The sequence below is a fragment of the Salmo salar genome, chromosome 12 (genome assembly GCF_965601325.2).
Source record: "Salmo salar chromosome 12, fSalSal1, whole genome shotgun sequence".
Lineage (NCBI taxonomy): Eukaryota > Metazoa > Chordata > Actinopteri > Salmoniformes > Salmonidae > Salmo > Salmo salar.
Genome location: NC_138302.1, coordinates 62,765,246 through 62,785,387, shown reverse-complemented (window position 1 = coordinate 62,785,387; position 20,142 = coordinate 62,765,246). Strand labels below are relative to the sequence as shown.

General features: G+C 40.6%; 3 protein-coding genes across 4 annotated transcripts in view; 1 reads left to right on the top strand and 2 right to left on the bottom strand.

The window, feature by feature from the left end:
* Positions 1–8,429, bottom strand: part of LOC106565419 (innate immunity activator protein) — a 42,379-nt gene extending 33,950 nt beyond the window's left edge. The window contains exon 1 of one of the 2 annotated variants that reach the window (XM_014132531.3): positions 8,265–8,429. The gene's annotated coding sequence lies outside the window, so the exon portion shown is untranslated. The remainder of the gene's footprint in view (positions 1–8,264) is intronic. The other variant, XM_014132529.3, reaches the window with a different exon arrangement.
* Positions 8,430–11,684: 3,255 nt separating this feature from the next.
* LOC106565493 (C-X-C chemokine receptor GPR25) lies at positions 11,685–13,150 on the bottom strand. The gene has a single exon (XM_045691594.2). The coding sequence runs from the start codon at positions 13,095–13,097 to the stop codon at positions 11,910–11,912; it is 1,188 nt and encodes a 395-aa protein (XP_045547550.1). The 5' UTR covers positions 13,098–13,150; the 3' UTR covers positions 11,685–11,909.
* Positions 13,151–14,535: 1,385 nt separating this feature from the next.
* olfml3b (olfactomedin-like 3b) lies at positions 14,536–20,080 on the top strand. Its single transcript, XM_014132528.3, has 3 exons — positions 14,536–14,740; positions 17,354–17,639; positions 18,771–20,080. Exons 1-3 carry the CDS (start codon positions 14,642–14,644, stop codon positions 19,553–19,555), a joined length of 1,170 nt encoding a protein of 389 aa, XP_013988003.1. The 5' UTR covers positions 14,536–14,641; the 3' UTR covers positions 19,556–20,080.
* Positions 20,081–20,142: the final 62 nt, after the last annotated feature.

Here is a 20,142-nt window from a genome sequence, read left to right as displayed (position 1 = left end):
GATCTGACCGAACAAGAGCCATGGAACGATGATGTCCCATTAGACACCTGGCGCGCGAGTTCATGTTGGGTACCCTCGTTCCAATACGTTATAAAAGAGTATGCATTCGTCCACCTTGAATATTATTCATGTTCTGGTTAAAAAAGGCCCTAATGATTTATGCTATACAACGTTTGACATGTTTGAACGAACGGAAATATATTTTTTCCCCTCGTTCATGACGAGAAGTCCGGCTGGCTTAAATCATGTGCTAACGAGACGGAGATTTTTGGACATAAATGATGAGCTTTTTTGAACAAAACTACATTCGTTATGGACCTGTGATACCTGGAAGTGACATCTGATGAAGAGAATCAAAGGTAATGGATTATTTACATAGTATTTTCGATTTTAGATCTCCCCAACATGACGTCTAGTCTGTATCGCAACGCGTATTTGTCTGGGCGCAGTGCTCAGATTATTGCAAAGTGTGATTTCCCAGTAAGGTTATTTTTAAATCTGGCAAGTTGATTGAGTTCAAGAGATGTAAATCTATAATTCTTTAAATGACAATATAATATTTTACCAATGTTTTCTAATTTTAATTATTTAATTTGTGACGCTGACTTGACTGCCGGTTATTGGAGGGAAACGATTTCCTCAACATCAATGCCATAGTAAAACGCTGTTTTTGGATATAAATATGAACTTGATAGAACTAAAAATGCATGCATTGTCTAACATAATGTCCTAGGAGTGTCATCTGATGGAGATTGTAAAAGGTTAGTGCATCATTTTAGCTGGTTTTATGGTTTTGGTGACCCTGTCTTTGACTTGACAAAACATTACACACAACTCTTGTAAATGTACTGTCCTAACATACTCTAAATTTATGCTTTCGCCGTAAAACCTTTTTGAAATCGTAAAACGTGGTTAGATTAAGGAGATGTTTATCTTTCAAATGGTGTAAAATAGTTGTATTTTTGAAAAATTTGAATTTTGACATTTATTTGGATTCAAATTTGCCGCTCTTGAAATGCACCTGCTGTTGATGGAGTGCACCACGGGTGGCACGCTAGCGTCCCACCTAGCCCCAAGAGGTTTAACCTGTTAGGGCTAGGGGGCAGTATTGACACGGCCGGATAAAAAACGTACCCGATTTAATCTGGTTACTACTCCTGCCCAGTAACTAGAATATGCATATAATTATTGGCTTTGGATAGAAAACACCCTAAAGTTTCTAAAACTGTTTGAATGGTGTCTGTGAGTATAACAGAACTCATATGGCAGGCCAAAACCTGAGAAGATTCCATGCAGGAAGTGGCCTGTCTGACAAGTTGTGTTTCATCTTGGCTCTTTTTATTGAAGACTGAGGATCTTTGCAATAACGTGACACTTCCTACGGCTTCCATAGGCTCTCAGAGTCCGGGAAAAAGCTGAACGATATCGAGGCAGCCTCTGGCTGAAACACTTTATCGCGTTTGGCAAGTGGCCGATCAGAGTACTATGGGCTTAGGCGCGTGCCCGAGTCGACCCCATGCTTTATTTTCTTTCGTCTGTTTACCTAAACGCAGATTCCCGGTCGGAATATTATCGTTTTTTTTAATGAGAAAAATGGCATAAAAATTGATTTTAAACAGCGTGCTTCGAAGTACGGTAATGGAATATTTAGAATTTTTTTGAATTTTTTTGTCACGAATTGCGCCATGCTCGTCACCCTTATTTACCCTTTCGGATAGTGTCTTGAACGCACGAACAAAACGCCGCTATTTGGATATAACTATGGATTATTTGGGACCAAACCAACATTTGTTATTGAAGTAGAAGTCCTGGGAGTGCATTCTGACGAAGACAGCAAAGGTAATAACATTTTTCTTGTAGTAAATCTGACTTTGGTGAGTGCTAAACTTGCTGGGTGTCTAAATAGCTAGCCCTGTGATGCCGGGCTATCTACCCGAGAATATTGCAAAATGTGCTTTCACCGAAAAGCTATTTTAAAATCGGACATATCGAGTGCATAGAGGAGTTCTGTATCTATAATTCTTAAAATAATTGTTATGCTTTTTGTGAACGTTTATTGTGAGTAATTTAGTAAATTCACCGGCAGTGTTCGGTGGGAATGCTAGTCACATGCTAGTCACATGCTAATGTAAAAAGCTGGTTTTTGATATAAATATGAACTTGATTGAACAAAACATGCATGTATTGTATAACATAATGTCCTAGGGTTGTCATCTGATGAAGATCATCAAAGGTTAGTGCTACATTTAGCTGTGGTTTGGGTTTATGTGACATTATATGCTAGCTTGAAAAATGGGTGTCTGATTATTTCTGGCTGGGTACTCTGCTGACATAATCTAATGTTTTGCTTTCGTTGTAAAGCCTTTTTGAAATCGGACAGTGTGGTTAGATTAACGAGAGTCTTGTCTTTAAAATGGTGTAAAATAGTCATATGTTTGAGAAATTGAAGTTATAGCATTTTTAAGGTATTTGTATTTCGCGCCACGCTCTACCATTGGATATTGGTTAAGGCGTTCCGTAACAGGTTGCTAGATATATCAGGGCTGCGTCTCAATCCACTGAATATGCCTACGTCGGCCTTCTGCATCTGCAGTGGAAGGTGGCCGAGCTACAACTGTGTTTGTTAGACCATGAGACATCCCGAAAATTGGTCTTCATGAAAACCTCTGTAGCTTCTGGACTAATATGACCCCACGATGTAAAGAGGATATTCTCACAAACACAATGGTGTTCTCTGCTTTCATCAAGACCCCCACAAGTATCACGGGACTCTGAAGGTAACCCGGTACAGTTTTTTTTTTTTTTAAGTAATGGAAGCATGGAGGTAGTTTTGTGCCCCCCCCCCCCATTTCTCCTTCACCCAAATATCTGATGTTCTGAAAGAGTTGCAAAATCTGGACCCCTACAAATCAGCTGGGCCCTCTCTTTCTAAAATGATCCGCCGCAATTGTTGCAAGCCCTATTACTAGCCTGTTCAACCTCTCTTTCGTATCATCTGAGATCCACAAAGATTGGAAAGCTACTGCAGTCATCCCCCTCTTCAAAGGGGGAGACACTAGACCCAAACTGTTACAGACCTATATCTATCCTACCCTGCCTTTCTAAGGTCTTCGAAAGCCAAGTTAACAAACAGATCACTGACCATTTCGAATCCCACCGTACCTTCTCCGCTATGCAATCTGGTTCCCGAGCTGGTCATGGGTGCACCTCAGCCACGCTCAAGGTCCTAAACGATATCATAACCGCTATCGATAAAAGAGAGTACTGTGCAGCCGTCTTCATCGACCTGGCCAAGGCTTTCGACTCTGTCAATCACAACATTCTTATTGGCAGACTCAACAGCCTTGGCTTCTCAAATGACTGCCTCGCCTGGTTCACCAACTACTTCTCTGATAGAGTTCAGTGTGTCAAATCGGAGGGCCTGTTGTCCGGACCTCTGGCAGTCTATGGGGGTGCCACAGGGTTCAATTCTCAGGGCCGACTATCTTCTTGGTATTCATCAATGATGTCGCTCTTGCTGCTGGTGATTCTCTGATCCACCTCTATGCAGATGACACCATTCTGTATACTTCTGGCCCTTTGGACACTTAACTAACTTCCAGACGAGCTTCAATGCCATACAACTCTCCTTCTGTGGTCTCCAACTGCTCTTAAATGCAAGTAAAACTAAATGCATGCTCTTCAACCGATCGCTGCCCACAACTGCCCTTCACAACTTCTAAGTCAAAACCGTCCAGAATCACTACTCTGGACGGTTCTGACTTAGAATATGTGGACAACTACAAATACCTAGGTGTCTGGTTAGACTGTAAGCTCTCCTTCCAGACTCACATCAAACATCTCCAATCCAAAATTAAATCTTGAATCGGCTTCCTATTTCGCAACAAAGCATCCTTCACTCATGCTGCCAAACATACCCTCGTAAAAGTGACCATCCTACCAATCCACTACTTTGGCGATGTAATTTACAAAATAGCCTCCAACACTCAGGTATGGTACTCAGCAAATTGTATGCAGTCCATCACAGTGCCTTCCGTTTTGTCACCAAAGCCCCATACACTACCCACCACTGCAACATGTATGCTCTCATTGGCTGGCCTTGCTTCATATTTGTTGCCAAACCCACTGGCTCCAGGTCATCTACAAGTCTTTGCTAGGTAAAGCCCCGCCTTAGCTCACTGGTCACCATAACAGCACCCACCCGTAGCACGCGCTCCAGCACGTATATTTCACTGGTCACCCCCAAAGCCAATTCCTCCTTTGGCCGTCTTTCCTTCCTGTTCTCTGCTGCCAATGACTGGAACGAATTGCAAAAATCACTGAAGCTGGAGACTCATATCTCTAACTTTAAGCATCAGCTGTCAGAGCAGCTCACAGATCATTGCACCTGTACATAGCCCATCTGTAAATAGCCCATCCAACTACCTCATCCCCATATTGTTATATTTTTTGTTGTTGCTCCATTGCACCCCAGTATCTCTACTTGCACATCTATCACTCCAGTGTTTAATTGCTAAATTGTAATTACTTCGCCACTACGGCCTATTTATTGCCTAACCTCCCTAATCTTACCTCATTTGCACACACTGTACTTAGATTTTTCTATTGTGTTATTGACTGTACGTTTGTTTATGTGTAACTCTGTGTTGTTGTTTGTGTCGCACTGCTTTGCTTCATCTCGGCCAGGTTGTAAATGAGAACTTGTTCTCAACTGTCCTACCTGGTTAAATAAAGGTGAAATAAAATAAAAATGATTCCTTTGGAATAATTTTTTGACTGTCTGCTTTGCCATTTATGAATGTGTTATTCAATGCGTTTCTATGGGCTATAGTAGTAAATGCCAAATTCAATATTATATTAAATAAAAAAAATATATATTTTGGGGGGGATACCTACAGGGGTCCTTAAATTCAAAATGAAATAACTAAATGATCCATGGTATGACGATTCCATATGTTAGCTTAGTAAACTTTGAAATAAATTATTTTTGTTTGGCATACTTTTAAAAAGGCCCAATGCAGCCATTTTTATATCAATATCAAATAGTTTCTGGGTAACAATTAAGTACCTTACTGTAATAGATTTCCTTTAAAAATAGGCAAAAAAAGCTTTTATAGCCCAAATGGTCCGAGTGCGGAGATTAACAGCTAGTTTTCAGTTTATGGCAGATTGGAACTCTTTGTCTATTAACCAATTTACAACATGGTGACGTCACCATGGAAAGCCGAAACTCCTGCCCATGCAAACCTGATTACAAGGTCCCATGTTGATTGTATTTTCAACCAGCAACTCTCAGGAAATAAACACATCACGATTTCCATCAACAGTTTAAATGCTAATAAAGATACTGCAAAAAAAATGTATAATAATGACATCTGTGAAGGAAACAGGAAGTTCCGGAAACAATTGTATAAATGCAGACAGATAATTTCCTCGTTCGGTAAAATTAATTATGCGAGAATTGGCGATGGAAATAAATATTGACGTAAACTTGGAGACATGTGATGACATTGTGTGTGTGCTCCCTCCCACTACGACTCGGGAAACCATGCAGATTATTAGGCTACAGATGAAATAAATGATGATGAATTTCACAGGGAGATGAAAGTGCAAGGTGATTAGCTTTATTATGCTCCTTTCAAATAAATATCAAGGGTCCTATTCTGGTGACATGATGATCGATGCTTGACTGCTGTGTGACAAATAAAAACATTCTCGCTCTTATCCATAATAACCTCATCATGTAGACTAGCCTACCCGCACAGCATCTGCGAGTTGTTGGCTAGAGCCACCATTATACTTACCAGATACTCTACATACTACCTCAACTAACCGGTGCCCCCGTGTAACCGATGTGAAATGGCTAGTTAGTTAGCGGTGGTGCGCGCTAATAGCGTTTCAATCAGTGACGTCACTCGCTCTGAGACTTGAAGTAGGGTACTACACTGTTACACCCGCACATTGACTCTGTATCGGTAGCCCCCTGTATATAGTCTCACTATTGTTATTTTACTGCTGCTCTTTAATTACTTGTTACTTTTATCTCTTATTCTTATCCATATTTTTTGAAACTGCATTGTTGGTTAGGGGCTTGTAAGTAAGCATTTCACTGTAAGGTCTGCACCTGTTGTATTAGGCACATGTGACTAATACAATTTGATTTGAGGTTATATAAAGTTTTCCTTAAAAAAAATAACTTCTGGGCCTCCCGGGTGGCGCAGTGGTCTAAGGCTGTGCCACCAGTGATTCTGGGCTCGAGCCCAGGCTCTGTCGCAGCCGGACGCGACCGGGAGGCCCATTGGGCGGTGCACAATTGGCCCAGCGTCGTCCGGGTTATAGAGGGTTTGTCCGGCAGGGATATCTTTGTCTCTTCGTGCCGGGCGCAGTGCACGCTGACCAGGTCGCCAGGTATGGTACGGTGTTTCCTCCGACACATTGGTGCGGCTGGCTTCCGGGTTGGATGTTCATTGTATCAAGAAGCAGTTGGGTTGGGTTAGGTTGTGTTTCAGAGGACGCATGGCTCTCGACCTTCGCTTCTCCCGAGTCCATATGGGAGTTGCAGCGATGAGACAAGACTGTAACTACTACCAATTGGATACCACGTAATTGGGGAGTAAAAAAATGGGTTTACATTTTTTTTTTACTTCTGTATGGAGGATATAGTAGGGGAAATAAATGTGACTCTGGATGACAACATTGTTAGGGCTGATTTCCTAAATACGTTAAATCAGCTTTGTGTTTTGTTGCGTTGCCAAGATACTAACGAGAATCGCTAGTGTGAACAGCAGGCACAACGATTTCCACTAGTTCCCACAAAGTCCAAATTGGCTATAACATAAAAATGTATAAAAGCTCAAATGTGATTTTGGGGGATTAATTTACAATGAGGCGTAAGGTTAGCAGTGTGGTTAGGTTTAAAAATCACATTTTTATAAGTGACGTAGAAATATGGGGGGTTTATGACTTTGTGGCTGTGGTAACTAGTGACGACCAGGCACAACTCCGATATAAAGCGTTTTTCTCAAAGTTACCGGGATGTCACGTGTCCTACTTATCAGTACACTCATAACAACTTAATCATTATGCAACTTATTTATGATCAAATAAGCCTGTACATATATTGTTTGTTCTCCAAACGCTACACACATTGTCCTCCAACCAAAAACTCCTTGCTTTTGGTGAGCAATTTCTTTTTTTTAAACGCCACCTGCTGGAGAAGACAGATTTTGGGCCCAGTTATAGAGAGCAATAGTAATGCAGTCTTTGTATGCACTAACCCGCCATGGTTCGTTGGACAAAGCCTATAGGAGAAAATTAATTAACGTTTTTGTAGGGTTTTTGAATAAACGCCGAAAATAAGGTCTGTGATAATGAGATCTTATGCGTTTTGTTATACAAGACCAGTGTAGGCACATTTGCTATTTAACGCAACAGCTTGACAAAACTATTAGTAGAGTTGAAAATGCGATGGTATCACATTGAACTTTAGTTTTGTATTCAGTATATGAAAACTTAAGCGAAAAAGTACATTGTGTGCATTGTCATCACACTGATTTTCATCAGCAACAAGTCAGTTTGGAAAATTAGCATATTTTCTTTATGCGGATTTTAGAATATTCACATGAAAATCTGTTGCCTATTGGATGGAAACCTAGCTACTGATAAAACAATTTCCACATGTTTAGTGTTCGTTATATCAGCTGTTGTACAATATGATACAACAACAACAACAACAACAAAAAATCACAGGGAACACACAATTCTGACTGCACTGGGCCTTTAAAGGGAATAAAATCGGAGTATCAGCGTCACTCTGTTACGGTGGAATTGCCCTACTATATTAACATTTACCATTCAATGATTCATTCATTCATTCATTCATTCATTAATCTGCAAAGTTGTCGTCACGGGACCACCTCAGTAAGAAAGTATTCTGTCCATAACTTTTCACTTTTGATTCAAGTGTAAACAGTTAATTTTTCCAGTTGCTTAACAAAAATTGGAGTTAGGCAGTGGTAAAGTACAAATAAAACAAAAACACTACTGCATGGAAATGTAGGCCTATACATTATTGCATACAAAGTAAAGGATATTATGAAAACGCTTACAATAATTTTGCATAATTATTATAGTCAAGGTCTGCAGAACTTGGTCTAGCATTGTGCTATGGCTAAAACTTGCGCTACTCTCGTAAAAAAACCCACATTGTTTAATGCGATGGAAAAGTTGTTTGTTTACTTCGAAAAGGAAAGTAGCAACCATACCTTCTTATGCTATATGTCAAATATCCAATTTTGGAGGGCGTAGAACAACTTAATTGTATGTCCATATCAACTTTCATCCACGTTTTCCAGAAGTTGTAGAAGTATTGCTTCTTACGTACTCTGAAGAGGGACGTCGCAACGGGAATGGGCCATGGTATCAGTCCCCGAAAGTAGGGGCGACACTTTGAGTGAGTTTACTGTCTTTTGCACAAGTTAAACGATCTCCCCTACAACGGATATGCTTTAATAAAATTGTATTTTAATAAAATGTAATACTTTTAAAATATCAAATTAATATGCAGGAAGAAGTTAAAAAAGTGAATGCACCCCCAAATCTCCAAACTATTGGGATATCCCAATCCTTTAGTTTTTTTTTTCTTTCTTAAGAACTTCGACTCAATCACATCAAAGAGCAATTTACCGACAGTGATCAGATCCTCAGTGTAATTAATGCCAGCTGTTGGCTTCACATATATTGAAATAAATAGAATAGAGTGGCGACTATGTGATAAAGTTATACCCACAAATGTACGGTGACTGACTGTGTGTGGAGTGTGGACTGCGTGAAGCCCCAGTGAGTGAGTGAGTGAGTGGGGTGGGTGAGTACATTAAACCAGAATGCCTACTGTAGCCTACAAACGCTAGGTGTCAGGAGTACATTGCTTATTACTTTTTGCAGTTTGGTAAAGCACCTTGATTACTTTATATCAACATGGAATGTGCTTCCAAATATCCAATAACCACCCAATTTATGTAAATGTCTGATCTAGGTGTTGATATTCCGTATCTGCGATGACTGACTAACTGTACTGTTCCTCTCTAACTTTAAGCTTCAGCTGTCAGAGCAGCTTACCGATCACTGTACCCCGTACACAGCCAATCTGTAAATAGCCCACCCGACTGTACACAGCCCATCTGTAAATAGCACATCCGACTACATCATCCCCATATTGTTATTTATCCTCTTGCTCTTTTGCACCCCAGTATCTCCACTTGCACATCATCATCTGCACATCTATCACTCCAGTGTTAATGCTAAATTGTAATTATATCGCCTCTATGGCTTTTTATTGCCTTACCTCCCTACTCTTCTACATTTGCACACACTGTACATAGATTTTTCTATTGTGTTATTGACTGTACGTTTGTTTCTGTGTAACTCTGTGTTGTTTTTGTCGCACTGCTTTGCTTTATCTAGGACAGATCACAGTTGTAAATGAGAACTTGTTCTCAACTGGCCTACCTGGTTAAATAAAGGTGAAATAAAATGAATACAAATTACAGTGAAGGAAATGCTACAAAACCACAGGCTGCCACTGCCATGTGATCACTGTTTTGAGGTGCTGGCTGTTTTCACACCATCTGTACTCTCCCTTTAGAGGGCAAGCTAGGTCAAATTTATTTTCTCTTCTTTTGATTTTCTCTGCCCACAAAATGTAAGTAAACACATCCTCTGCACTACTGCCATTGAGTGTAGGCTAAAACGCCTATCTGGATATCATCTATCAATCATCAGATGTTCAGTTTGCAATGGTCTTGTTGAAGGACCACCTAGGTCTGATGATTACGCATCAAACGTCAACCTCCAGTAAGGTTAACTCAAACAGGTTTCACAACCATTCTCATAGTGAGCAACTGAGTGTACACCAGGTGCCAACGGGTCACAGATAAGGCCATGAGAAAACGATACAATGTTTGTTCTCATTACTGCTCGCGTAGAGAGCACAAACGGAAACTGACTGATGCCTCTCACCCTGTCACCTAAAGCGGTCCCTGGCAGTGAGATTAAAGGGTCACGGATCATGCCTCTTATTACGGTGCCGTGATTGACAGAGAATATAAAGTCCCAACAGTGAGGCCCTCAGCATGTCCGTGGTGAGGCCCTCAGTTTCTCCCCTGCAGATAAAACAACTGTCACTATAATGTGAGATGAGTTTTCTAAAAGAAACAATTCATATGGAAGCCTCATCCTTGTAACAGAGACATCTTCATCGAAAGATAAGGAATCTGCTAGGCAAAATCATTAGATGTGAGATTCATTTTGAGATCTTGTTATTTTGGCAATGTAAAGCGTTTTGATTTACCTTGCGTGTTCCAATTAATGTAATTGAAATAACTTAGTTTTCAGTGACCTGATACTTTGTAATACCTTAGATTTCAGTGACTTGAAAAATGACATGACTTCAAGCATTAAACTGTGAAGTTCATTGTCCATATCAATAGACTGCCATCTTTCTGAATAAGCGGAACAGAAGGTCAGGTCAGGGTTTTCCACACTAAAAGGTCTTAAAGGGAACTAGTTGGTGGAAGTACAGTTGTGCTGTAGGTTCCCACAGACTGGTATCTAACCCAAGTTTCTCAAGCCCTTTTGTAACTAGATGATTCATAGTGCAAAAGAAATGGAAAAACATGTGGGCATGAATGAACCTTTGAACTTTCAAGTCATGTAATCAGCCAACAAATTCCCATACGAAAAATACTTGTCTTAATAACGTTTTATTTTGTATCATTCATTCTGTTTTGTCAATTGCAGAGGATATTATCTCGTTGCAGATAACATTTTGCTACTGTTTTGAATGAAAGTCCAATCATTTTGAGGAAGCAGATAAAAACAATGTTGAGCTTCTGGATCAATTTTGATTGGTAAGTCTGTTTTTATTAAGTTACAGTGACATGAGAAATAAACTGAGAAGTGTTTCTCCTTCTAAATATGTCAGTAAGTAGTGTGAACATGTTATGCCTATAAAAGCTATGAATTATGAAGTTATGTTAAAAATAACCATTTCAATACTATAATTATTGGAACTACTTATGAGGAAATGTTATACATTACTTAGTTATTATGCTTTATTTCAATATGCCTAATATATACCTAAAATCTTTCAACTTTATTTTCATTCTTGTGTTCCTTTATTGTGAAAAGTACACACAGTTAAATGCCATTGTAAAAGTGCAAAAAGACTTAGTAAACTATGACATTATTCGGAAAAAAGTATCTGCAATAATTGCCAATTATATGAACACTTAATTTATTACAAAAAACTGTTTATTATAAATGTTTTATAATACATTAAATGTAATCTTACTAATGCGATGAACATGGACAACCATTTTGAATATTGTTGAAATGAATTTCACACAGCAAAAAGGAACCATTAACAAATGAATGTTAATGTTAACAAATTGCAATTTAATATTACTATGAATTTAAGAATGTCAACAATCATAATAACCAGGCTACTCATGAATTATTCATATAAAAAATATTTAGACATAAAAAGACCATCCTATTTCATCTGGTCGTAAAAAAAAAAAAGAAAGCTAAATAAATCAACCTCACTTGCACTCTGTTTTTACCAGTTTTTTTTTTATCTGTACTGTTTTGTCTTTCAAATATTTTCTTTGGTGAGAATAAATAAAATCTAAAACCTAAATTCAAACTATCAGTGATAATCAAAATATACAATTATGATATGTAAAATATGACTTATTTTGAGAAGCTATAATATCCACCAAATATATTTCAGAGAATGCTTTCACTGAGCTTGAATTACATAACACCTAAAATCATAACACAAAATGATTCACCTCACCCTTTAACGTTTCAGACCGCAAAGAGGATGTAAAAGGTGCATGACCCTGCTATCAGACATTCTGGTCAAGTGGCTGGAGACGAGTTCTGGAGGCTGTTGTGCCGCAGCTCTCTGAGGTACCGTTGTAGAAGTCAGTGGACGAGGCATAGCCTTGGTGCAGCCCAAGCTTTCCCACGCAGCTCAGGAACTGGTTCTCCACCTGCCCTCTGAAGTGGTGGTCCAGGAATAGGTAGATGGCTGGGTTCATGCAGCTGTTGAGGAAGGCCAAGCAGCAGGAGAGGGTAAGGCCCTGATTCAAGACAGACTCGGTCTCAAGGCTCAGATCGGCCATAGACAGCTTGAAACCAATGAGGATGGTCTTGAAGATGTTGAAAGGAAGCCAAGACACCACAAAGGCCACGATTATGGTGAAGACCATCTTGAGAGAGTGGCGGCGTCGGGCTTCTGCGCGAGGGTTGCAAGCTGCAACACAGTGTTGGCGCAGGTGGGCCAGGATAGAACCGTAGCAGAGGATGATGATGAGCACCGGTAGGGCGAAGGTCACGAAGACCACGGTCAGGCTCAGACCCAGGAAGAAGGATGACTCTTCATCCTCCCGACAGAAGAGTTTGCCATTGAGAGTATACATGCTACGGTACACCAGGGATGGGGTACCTAGAGCCAGGGATAGCAGCCAGACCACGGCGCAGTTGAGACGCACACACTGGCTGCTGCGGAGAAAGCGGGAGTCCATGAGGCCCACCACGGCCAGGTAGCGGTCCACGCTCATACAGGTCAGGAAGAAGATGTTGGAGAAGCGGTTGACGGTGACAATGTAGCTGCTCAGCTTGCAGAGAAGGTTGCCGAAAGGCCAGTGTCCCTCCTGACTGGACGAGACGGCCCACAGAGGGAGGGTGAGGACAAACACCAGGTCCGCAAGTGCCAGGTTAACAACAAACGTATCCACAAGACGGCCGCCTCTCTTCCCCCGGCTGCCCATGACTGTGATCACAAAGAGGTTGCCCAGGAAGCCTGTGAAAAACATGAGAAAATAAAGTAGTGGCAGGTAGACGTGAGAATAGGGAAGACTGGAGTTGGAGCGCTCCCCAAGGTAGGTTAGATCGTAGCTAATATTGTACAGGATGTCATTGCTGTAGAAGTACTTGTCGCTGTCATACGTCTCCATTTTGTGATCAAAGGAAAGTCTCTCAGCTGCTTGCTCTTTGTGTGTCTGGCTGGCAAGCTCAATACTTCTAGACATACTATCTTGCGTCACATTCTTAAAAACCACAGACAAACTGCCAGGTCCTATTTTCTTCTGTTACATCTTGCACCATTGGCATGTTTTCTACCTCTCTATCTGGCATATTCTGACAGAAATTACTACAACTATTTCTAATGATGATTTTTATAATTTAGTGTATTTGCATATCAGTTCAAATAGAAACACTTTAGACATGCAGGCAAAAAGTACAGCAAGAAGAAACATAAAAACATATCAAAATAAAAAGTACATATACAATCTGGGTAATGCACTTGAACAAAATATTCAAAAACAGCTTAAGACTGACTTCTAGTAGCAGATGAAACAATAAAAACATTTGACAGGGGCATGATGTGGTTATGGTATTCAAGGGGCTGATGTAGGCCTGCTGGAATTATGATCTTGTACATATTACAAAACAAATCCACTGATTGAATTAGTCATTTCAATCATTAAATTGAACCTAGACATGACATTGAACATCAACTTTAGACTATTCATACAGTCTCTCGTGTCACGTGTGAAAACAGAAAACACTAAACTGTTGTACTTTCATTATGAGAAAATACTTGCATTAGGAAATCAAAATGGTACTTGCCAGACCCAATGACAGTGCACATGAATAAATCAGACTTCTCATCAGATGAGTCAAAGTATACTTGATGATAAAACTTACTGTAATGTGAACTTGATGGGAACTTAATGTGCTCATAGGCTGTGAAAACCATAACTGGAATGATGGCTTGATTTAACAACCACGTTTCATTTTGACTGACAATAGTCATTGAACAATTATGAACAATTGTCTCTTTGTCAGAAATGCAAATCATCATATGAACAGTTATAGAACATAGTGAAACTAATTTTACAATACTATTTTAAAGGAAAGGGGAAAGAAATTACAAAATGTTAAGCCTGACCTGAGCTAGTTGAATGTTGGTTATGTAAGAGAAGGTTAGTGTTCCAATAAAAATTCGAGGGGAGAAAGTATCTTCTATTTGACAAAAATATTTTCCTCCACTCTCGGCGTTGCATCCGAATTTTCTTCCATCAATGCTGAAGAGTTTTCTTAAAACTAAATAAAATACTAATATGAGTGAAAAACAACAATATTTTATTCTAATCAAGAGTGACAGATGTGCAAACATAATTTTTGCCTTAACTTGTCTTCTTAATATTGCATTTTAGTGTGATACGAGACAACAATCATACATTTCAATGTATTTCAATCTCTACAAAACATAGAAAATGAACAAAAGCAAATGACAAAGTACCTCCCAACCTAAAATGACCTATAAACATCACTAATGTGGTATTTAGCAATCAGTGGACAACAATTATTATGTTGGGAGAAAGAAAAAAGGAAATGGCGAGAGAGTCTGTGTGTTTCCAGCAGTACCAGATGTTCAAAACTCCTCCCTCTCTGAGTGTTTATTAAAACATTCCAGTCAAGTTAGGGACACCGTAAGTTGGCCCCTCCTCACACACTCTCCTCCCGTCGACACGCAAACAAGGAAAAGGGTGACCTGTCCTCCCACAAAATGAGGGTTTTTCTCATCCTTGTCACTTTGACCTGCCTGGCTGACGCCCAGCATCAAGCCCTGATGGACTACCTGGAGCGGCGTCTGCTAGCCATTGAGGTAAGAGACTGTTCTTCTGCTCCCAGTCAGACCCTGGGCTCCAGAATAAGTCTGAAAGGAAACTCTCTGGGGATCTGGGAAACCTTCAATGGGATGCAGATGTGGGGATTCTGAGGAAAAAAGATTGACTGACTGTTTCTGCTGCTGCACCCAGAAAGTATAGAGTTCATGCTTTCAATAAATTTGTTTCCGCCCGAAATAGAAGCAAATGGGAATAGAAGTTTGAAGATCTTTTATGCAGGTGACTTCTGTGGTGTTCTGATTTATATTTAAAAAAAAATGTATTAGCCTTGTACCTGGAGTTATTAGAATGTTGGTCTCTGCAAAAGACTGACCAGCTGGCTCGCTTCAAGTTGTTGTTGTACAATAAACAGCTCCACTGCTATGTGTACCCATATCCCATTCTCCATCTTGCTTTCTAGTATTCTTATTCACATGGAAAGTAGTTGGCTTCTCTCTATATGTGTTCTGACTCTGCATAAATAAATACCTGCATAAATACCTCCCTAAAAGTTATTTTTTGAGCGACTGTACTCAGAGAAACCTCTCGGATCATTTCCAGCCAGTGAGTCGTTCTGAGAAAGAGCATTCGATACTTTCCAATTCAGGTTTATGGTGCAAGCATTAACGTGGTTTTAGTGAGAATCCTTTTTTTATATACATTCATTTTTATTCGAGAGCACATCAAGAACATGTACAATACATACACAACATATCTTTGTGGTCTTCACAAAGAAGCGTAATGAGTTTCACATGTTAAGGGTACATTTTTGGTTGTATAGAGCAAACATTTCAAGAGAATAAGAATACAATTTGGATAAAGCCACATCAGAAAAATAATAGAAACAAGCAAACAAAACCCCAGAAATGACAGAATAAGATATGTCAGGAACTTGTTGCAAGATTGATTTTATCATCTCCATGTCAACAAGTTCCCGCATAGACCTAACCACATATCTTTTAATAATTGCATTTTCTTACGCATTTCCTTGCTGCTGCTAAAATATAATCTATCAATTTAAGTGGAGAGGAGTGGAGTGTATCCACAGGAACAATACCTAGTAGGAGATGACATGGGTCTGGTTGAATAATAATCCCTATGATGTCCTGTATAACATGGAGAATTTAAAAAAGACAGGATTTTCCTAAATATATGTGAGGAAGTACCTATTTGTCCACACTGCCTCCAACACGTTGCAGATATGTATTCCTTTGTTCATTTTATGAAGTTTATCAGGGCTCATAAAAGAGTGATGTAGTACTTTGAATTAAAACTCCCTCATTCAGTTACATGTAGTGGCTTAATATAGTGTTTCCATATATTCCCCCAACTCTCCTCTGATATCTGATCCTGTAATTCACCCTGCCATGGGCTCCTAAGATTATCTAAAGATACTGTTTGCATGTTAAGGATATTGTGATAAAAGTTTGAAACGGTCCCAATGTTTTCCTCTTGATAAAGTAATTCAATCATCTTATCTACAGGAGTAACCGGCTCTGTCGTTTTTTGGAACAATCCTTTTTCAACAGTGAATTGCCTTACTTAAAGGTACCAATAACAATTAGTTTAGAATATAATTCCTTGTGGATTTCTTGAAATGATTTAACAATTGATCCTTTGAAAAGTTGAGAGACTTTACAAAGCCCTCTCTCTTCCCATTCCCTAAATCCTTGGGACATAGTAGCAGGAAGGAAGGCTGGGTTGTGGAATATACACTCTTAGAAAAAAAGGTGCTATCTAGAACCTAAAATGGTTCTTCGTCTGTCCCCATAGGCATAGGAGAACCAGTTGAAAACCCCTTTTTGTTTCCAGGTAGAACCCTTTTGGGTTCCATAAAGAACCCTTTCCACAGAGGGTTCTACTTGGAACCCAAAAGGGTTCTACCTGAAACCAAAAAGGGTTCTACCTGGAACCAAAAAGGGTTCTCCTATGGGGACCTTTATTTCTAAGAGTGTACTGTAGGCTAGTGTCTAGAAATGTCATTACTCAGTTCATATTGGCGTTGGATCTCCCTTAGTGAGACTCCTTAATCAGTCCTGCAGCTGTCTGCTTGAAATACTTTATCAGGTGATAATTCAGTCTACTGTGGACTTTGAATATTTTTTTTTATTAAAAATATTGCTGCGTACCACTTCAAACCTGTCACATAGTGTGTTATATCCACCGGTTGTCCCTTTCTGTGGCATTTGTAGCTGTCTTTTCCTAGTTCCTAGCCACACCAATGGCCCTTGAATACAACTCGAATCCTGACCTTTCTGCACTCCCAATCCCTCCTAACTGAGATTACCCCCTGCGTGCTGATACATCCCTTGCAATTACTGGAGTGCAAATCTAGTCAAGTCACTCAGAAAAGCTGATCCTCAACCTGCACTTAACTTAATGTCTCTGTCTTCCTTTAATGCGATGGCCAAAGGTTCCAGACTTAGAAGGAACAGTAAGGGAGAGAGGAAACATCCCTGTGGAGCCTGACGCCACACTGGTGATGACTGTGGCAGTGGCCCCAGAGAACAGGGTTTTAATTCATCCTGTGAAATAGGGACAGAACCCATATGCCTCCAGGACTACTTCTACACTACATGCTTGAACTGTCTTCTTCTCACCTCTCCCACCAGGACCGTATCTCGCTATGGCACGAGCAGACGAACCGCTACGCCACAGAGCTGCGGGAGTTCAAGCAGCAGATGGTTGCCCAGATTGAGACCCTTGACAAGGACAAGGAGACGCTGAGGACGGATCTAGACAGCGTGGGGACGCGCGTGGACCGCGTGGAGCGCGAGATGGACTACCTGGAGACACAGAACGGGGCGCAGCCCTGCGTGGACGTGGACGACAAGCTGGTGGAGCAGCAGGTGACTGTGGTGAAGGAGAAGAACAAGGCCAAGTACGCCAAGGCCACAGGTGAGACGTGGCAGACGTGGTGACATACTGGGGGGGATAGAGACACAAGTAGTTCACATGGTGGTTACTTCCTGTGAGGATTATAGTAAAGGCCTGCTGGGAAGAGGCAGAATAGAGCAGTGGTTAGTTACATAGCCCTTCCGTGACATGTACTGTAGACATGATAACATATTGGGAGGACAGACGCACATGTAGTACACATGATTACTTACTAAGAGGATCATAGCATAGGCCAAAGGAGAGGACAAATGAAGTAAACTCAGCAGTAGGGGTAATATGAGGCCTTGGTTCCTGAATAGATCTTCTACATGATGAGCAGAGATAGAGAAGGCCACAATGTCTTAGCCATTGTACTGTTATGTAAGTAGGTTAGAAAATATATATTCCCTCATATCATTATTCTTCTCTCAGAGGCCATTATTAAAGAGTTTAAGTGGATTTCATTCAATGTTGTGCTTAACACTTTTTGTTCTGCTCTAAAACGTATGGTTCGCTTTATTTGCATAGAGAAAGCAATCTGAATGCAGTCAATTCAGGAAATAGTTTGTTTACACTTGGTTGTTGAGGTTTTGGAAATGGGAGGTATGTACTGAGATGTGAGAGCATGCTGATGAAATATGTAGATGAAGGACTGACTAAAGATGCAATGCTTATTCAAACAGCATACTCTAAATTATGCACCACTTTAATTGTAATATTTTCTCTTAGTTGCACTCCAGCCGGATGAATAGCCAGTGACTCATCAAGTTTCATTTCCTGTGATCCTTATACATGTTGCCACACACAACTGAGTACTGTTGCCTACTCGGGGTGCATGTTCTGACAAAATCAGGTTGAACATCTGAAATCCACTCCAGATCACGTAAAAGATTAAACTTCACAAAAAAAAGTACTATAAAAAATTGAACTATCCTTTAAACTTTACCTAGTCCCTCAGTATTACTTTTGGTTGAACTTTATCAATATGGTATGGTGTAGTATGTTTTATGACATTGGTATTACAGGTATCACAGTTGTAAGGAGTGGAACAATGTGTACATTGTAATTACACTGCACCTGACGTGTAATGTTGACTACCATGTAAAAAACATGGTTTTAGCCCAACTCATGAATCTATCATTTCTCTTCCAGACTGCAGGGATATGATCTCTAGCATCAAAGCCATGAAGATTTTGAAGCGAGTCGGAGGCCCAAAGGGCATGTGGACCAAAGATGTGGGCAGTAACTCGGGCAAAGTCTATATCTTCAACGGCACAGACGAGGACACCATCTATGAGTTTGGCTCCATCCGGGACTTCACCATCTCCCAGGGCACGTCCATGGCCAAGACCGTGAAGCTTCCGTCCCCTTGGCGAGGCAGCGGCCACACTGTCTACAACAACCACGCCTACTACGTGAAGGAAGGCAAGGAGCTTCGGCTGATCAAGTACAACCTGCAGAATGGCTCGGTGGCAGACAGCGCTGTGTTCCCCGTCCAGGACCATGTCCCCGTGTACAGCCTGACTCCGGAGACGGTCATTGACCTGGCCGCAGATGAGGAGGGCCTCTGGGCCATCTACGCCACCAAGGAGACTGAGAGGCACATCTCTCTGGCCAAGATGGATGCCAACACGCTGGACATCGAGCAGATGTGGGACACGCCGTGCACGCGAGAGAACGCAGAGGCCGCCTTCATCATCTGCGGCACGGTGTATGTGGTCTACAACACCGCGCTGCCCAGCCGCTCACGCGTCCAGTGCGTCTTTGACGTCAGTGATATGGTAACCAATGACGATGCACCTCTAGTGTACTTTCCCAAGCGCTACGGCTCTCACTCCAGCCTCAAGTACAACCCGCTGGAGCAGCTGATCTACGCCTGGGATGACGGCTACCAGATCCTCTACAAACTGGCCATGAAGAAGAAACTGGAGGTATGAGCTCAGCAGCGCCGTCTAGTGTTGAGGTGGGTTTGAGATTTCGCTCATCTATACCGAGTAAAAGCCCAGAAATGTCTGTGTAGACAAAAAATAAAACATATTTTCAGACTGTCATATTCAGTGGAATGTTTTAATCTTTTATCTTCCCTGGAGCAAAGATCAATAACATAGATATGTCCAAAGGTATGAAAATTACTAACATGGTTTGTTCAACTTCGGCACAAGGTTTTGCAGCACTGTTCTGAAGGTAATATTGTATTTCCTGTGTTAATTACTGTCAGCAAAACAGTTCAGTGATATAAAAGCATCCATTTACTGTAGGTATTGCTTGTTGTGAAAAATTTCTAGGATCATCAAGAAAGATCTAGGAGGGTGTGGAATGGAGAATCTGAAGTAAATACATGCAGCTGTATGATATGTATGTTTTCTGAATATCTCTCAGTTTAGCACTTCTGAAAACCACACATTTTTACCTTTTTTCCTGGCTATGCCTTTCTGTTGAATAAAAAAAATACTTGCATTAAAGTGTGTAGCTTATTTTTCTTCTATGTTGTTACAGTAAAATAGGAACATACAGTCGACACTCG

Coding starts and splice junctions, on each gene's coding strand:
- LOC106565493 (XM_045691594.2), bottom strand. CDS start 13,097: ATGTCTAGAAGTATTGAGCTTGCCAGCCAGACACACAAAGAGCAAGCA.
- olfml3b (XM_014132528.3), top strand. CDS start 14,642: ATGAGGGTTTTTCTCATCCTTGTCACTTTGACCTGCCTGGCTGACGCC. Junction 14,741..17,353: donor GGCGTCTGCTAGCCATTGAG/GTAAGAGACTGT, acceptor CTCTCCCACCAG/GACCGTATCTCGCTATGGCA. Junction 17,640..18,770: donor CAAGTACGCCAAGGCCACAG/GTGAGACGTGGC, acceptor TTTCTCTTCCAG/ACTGCAGGGATATGATCTCT.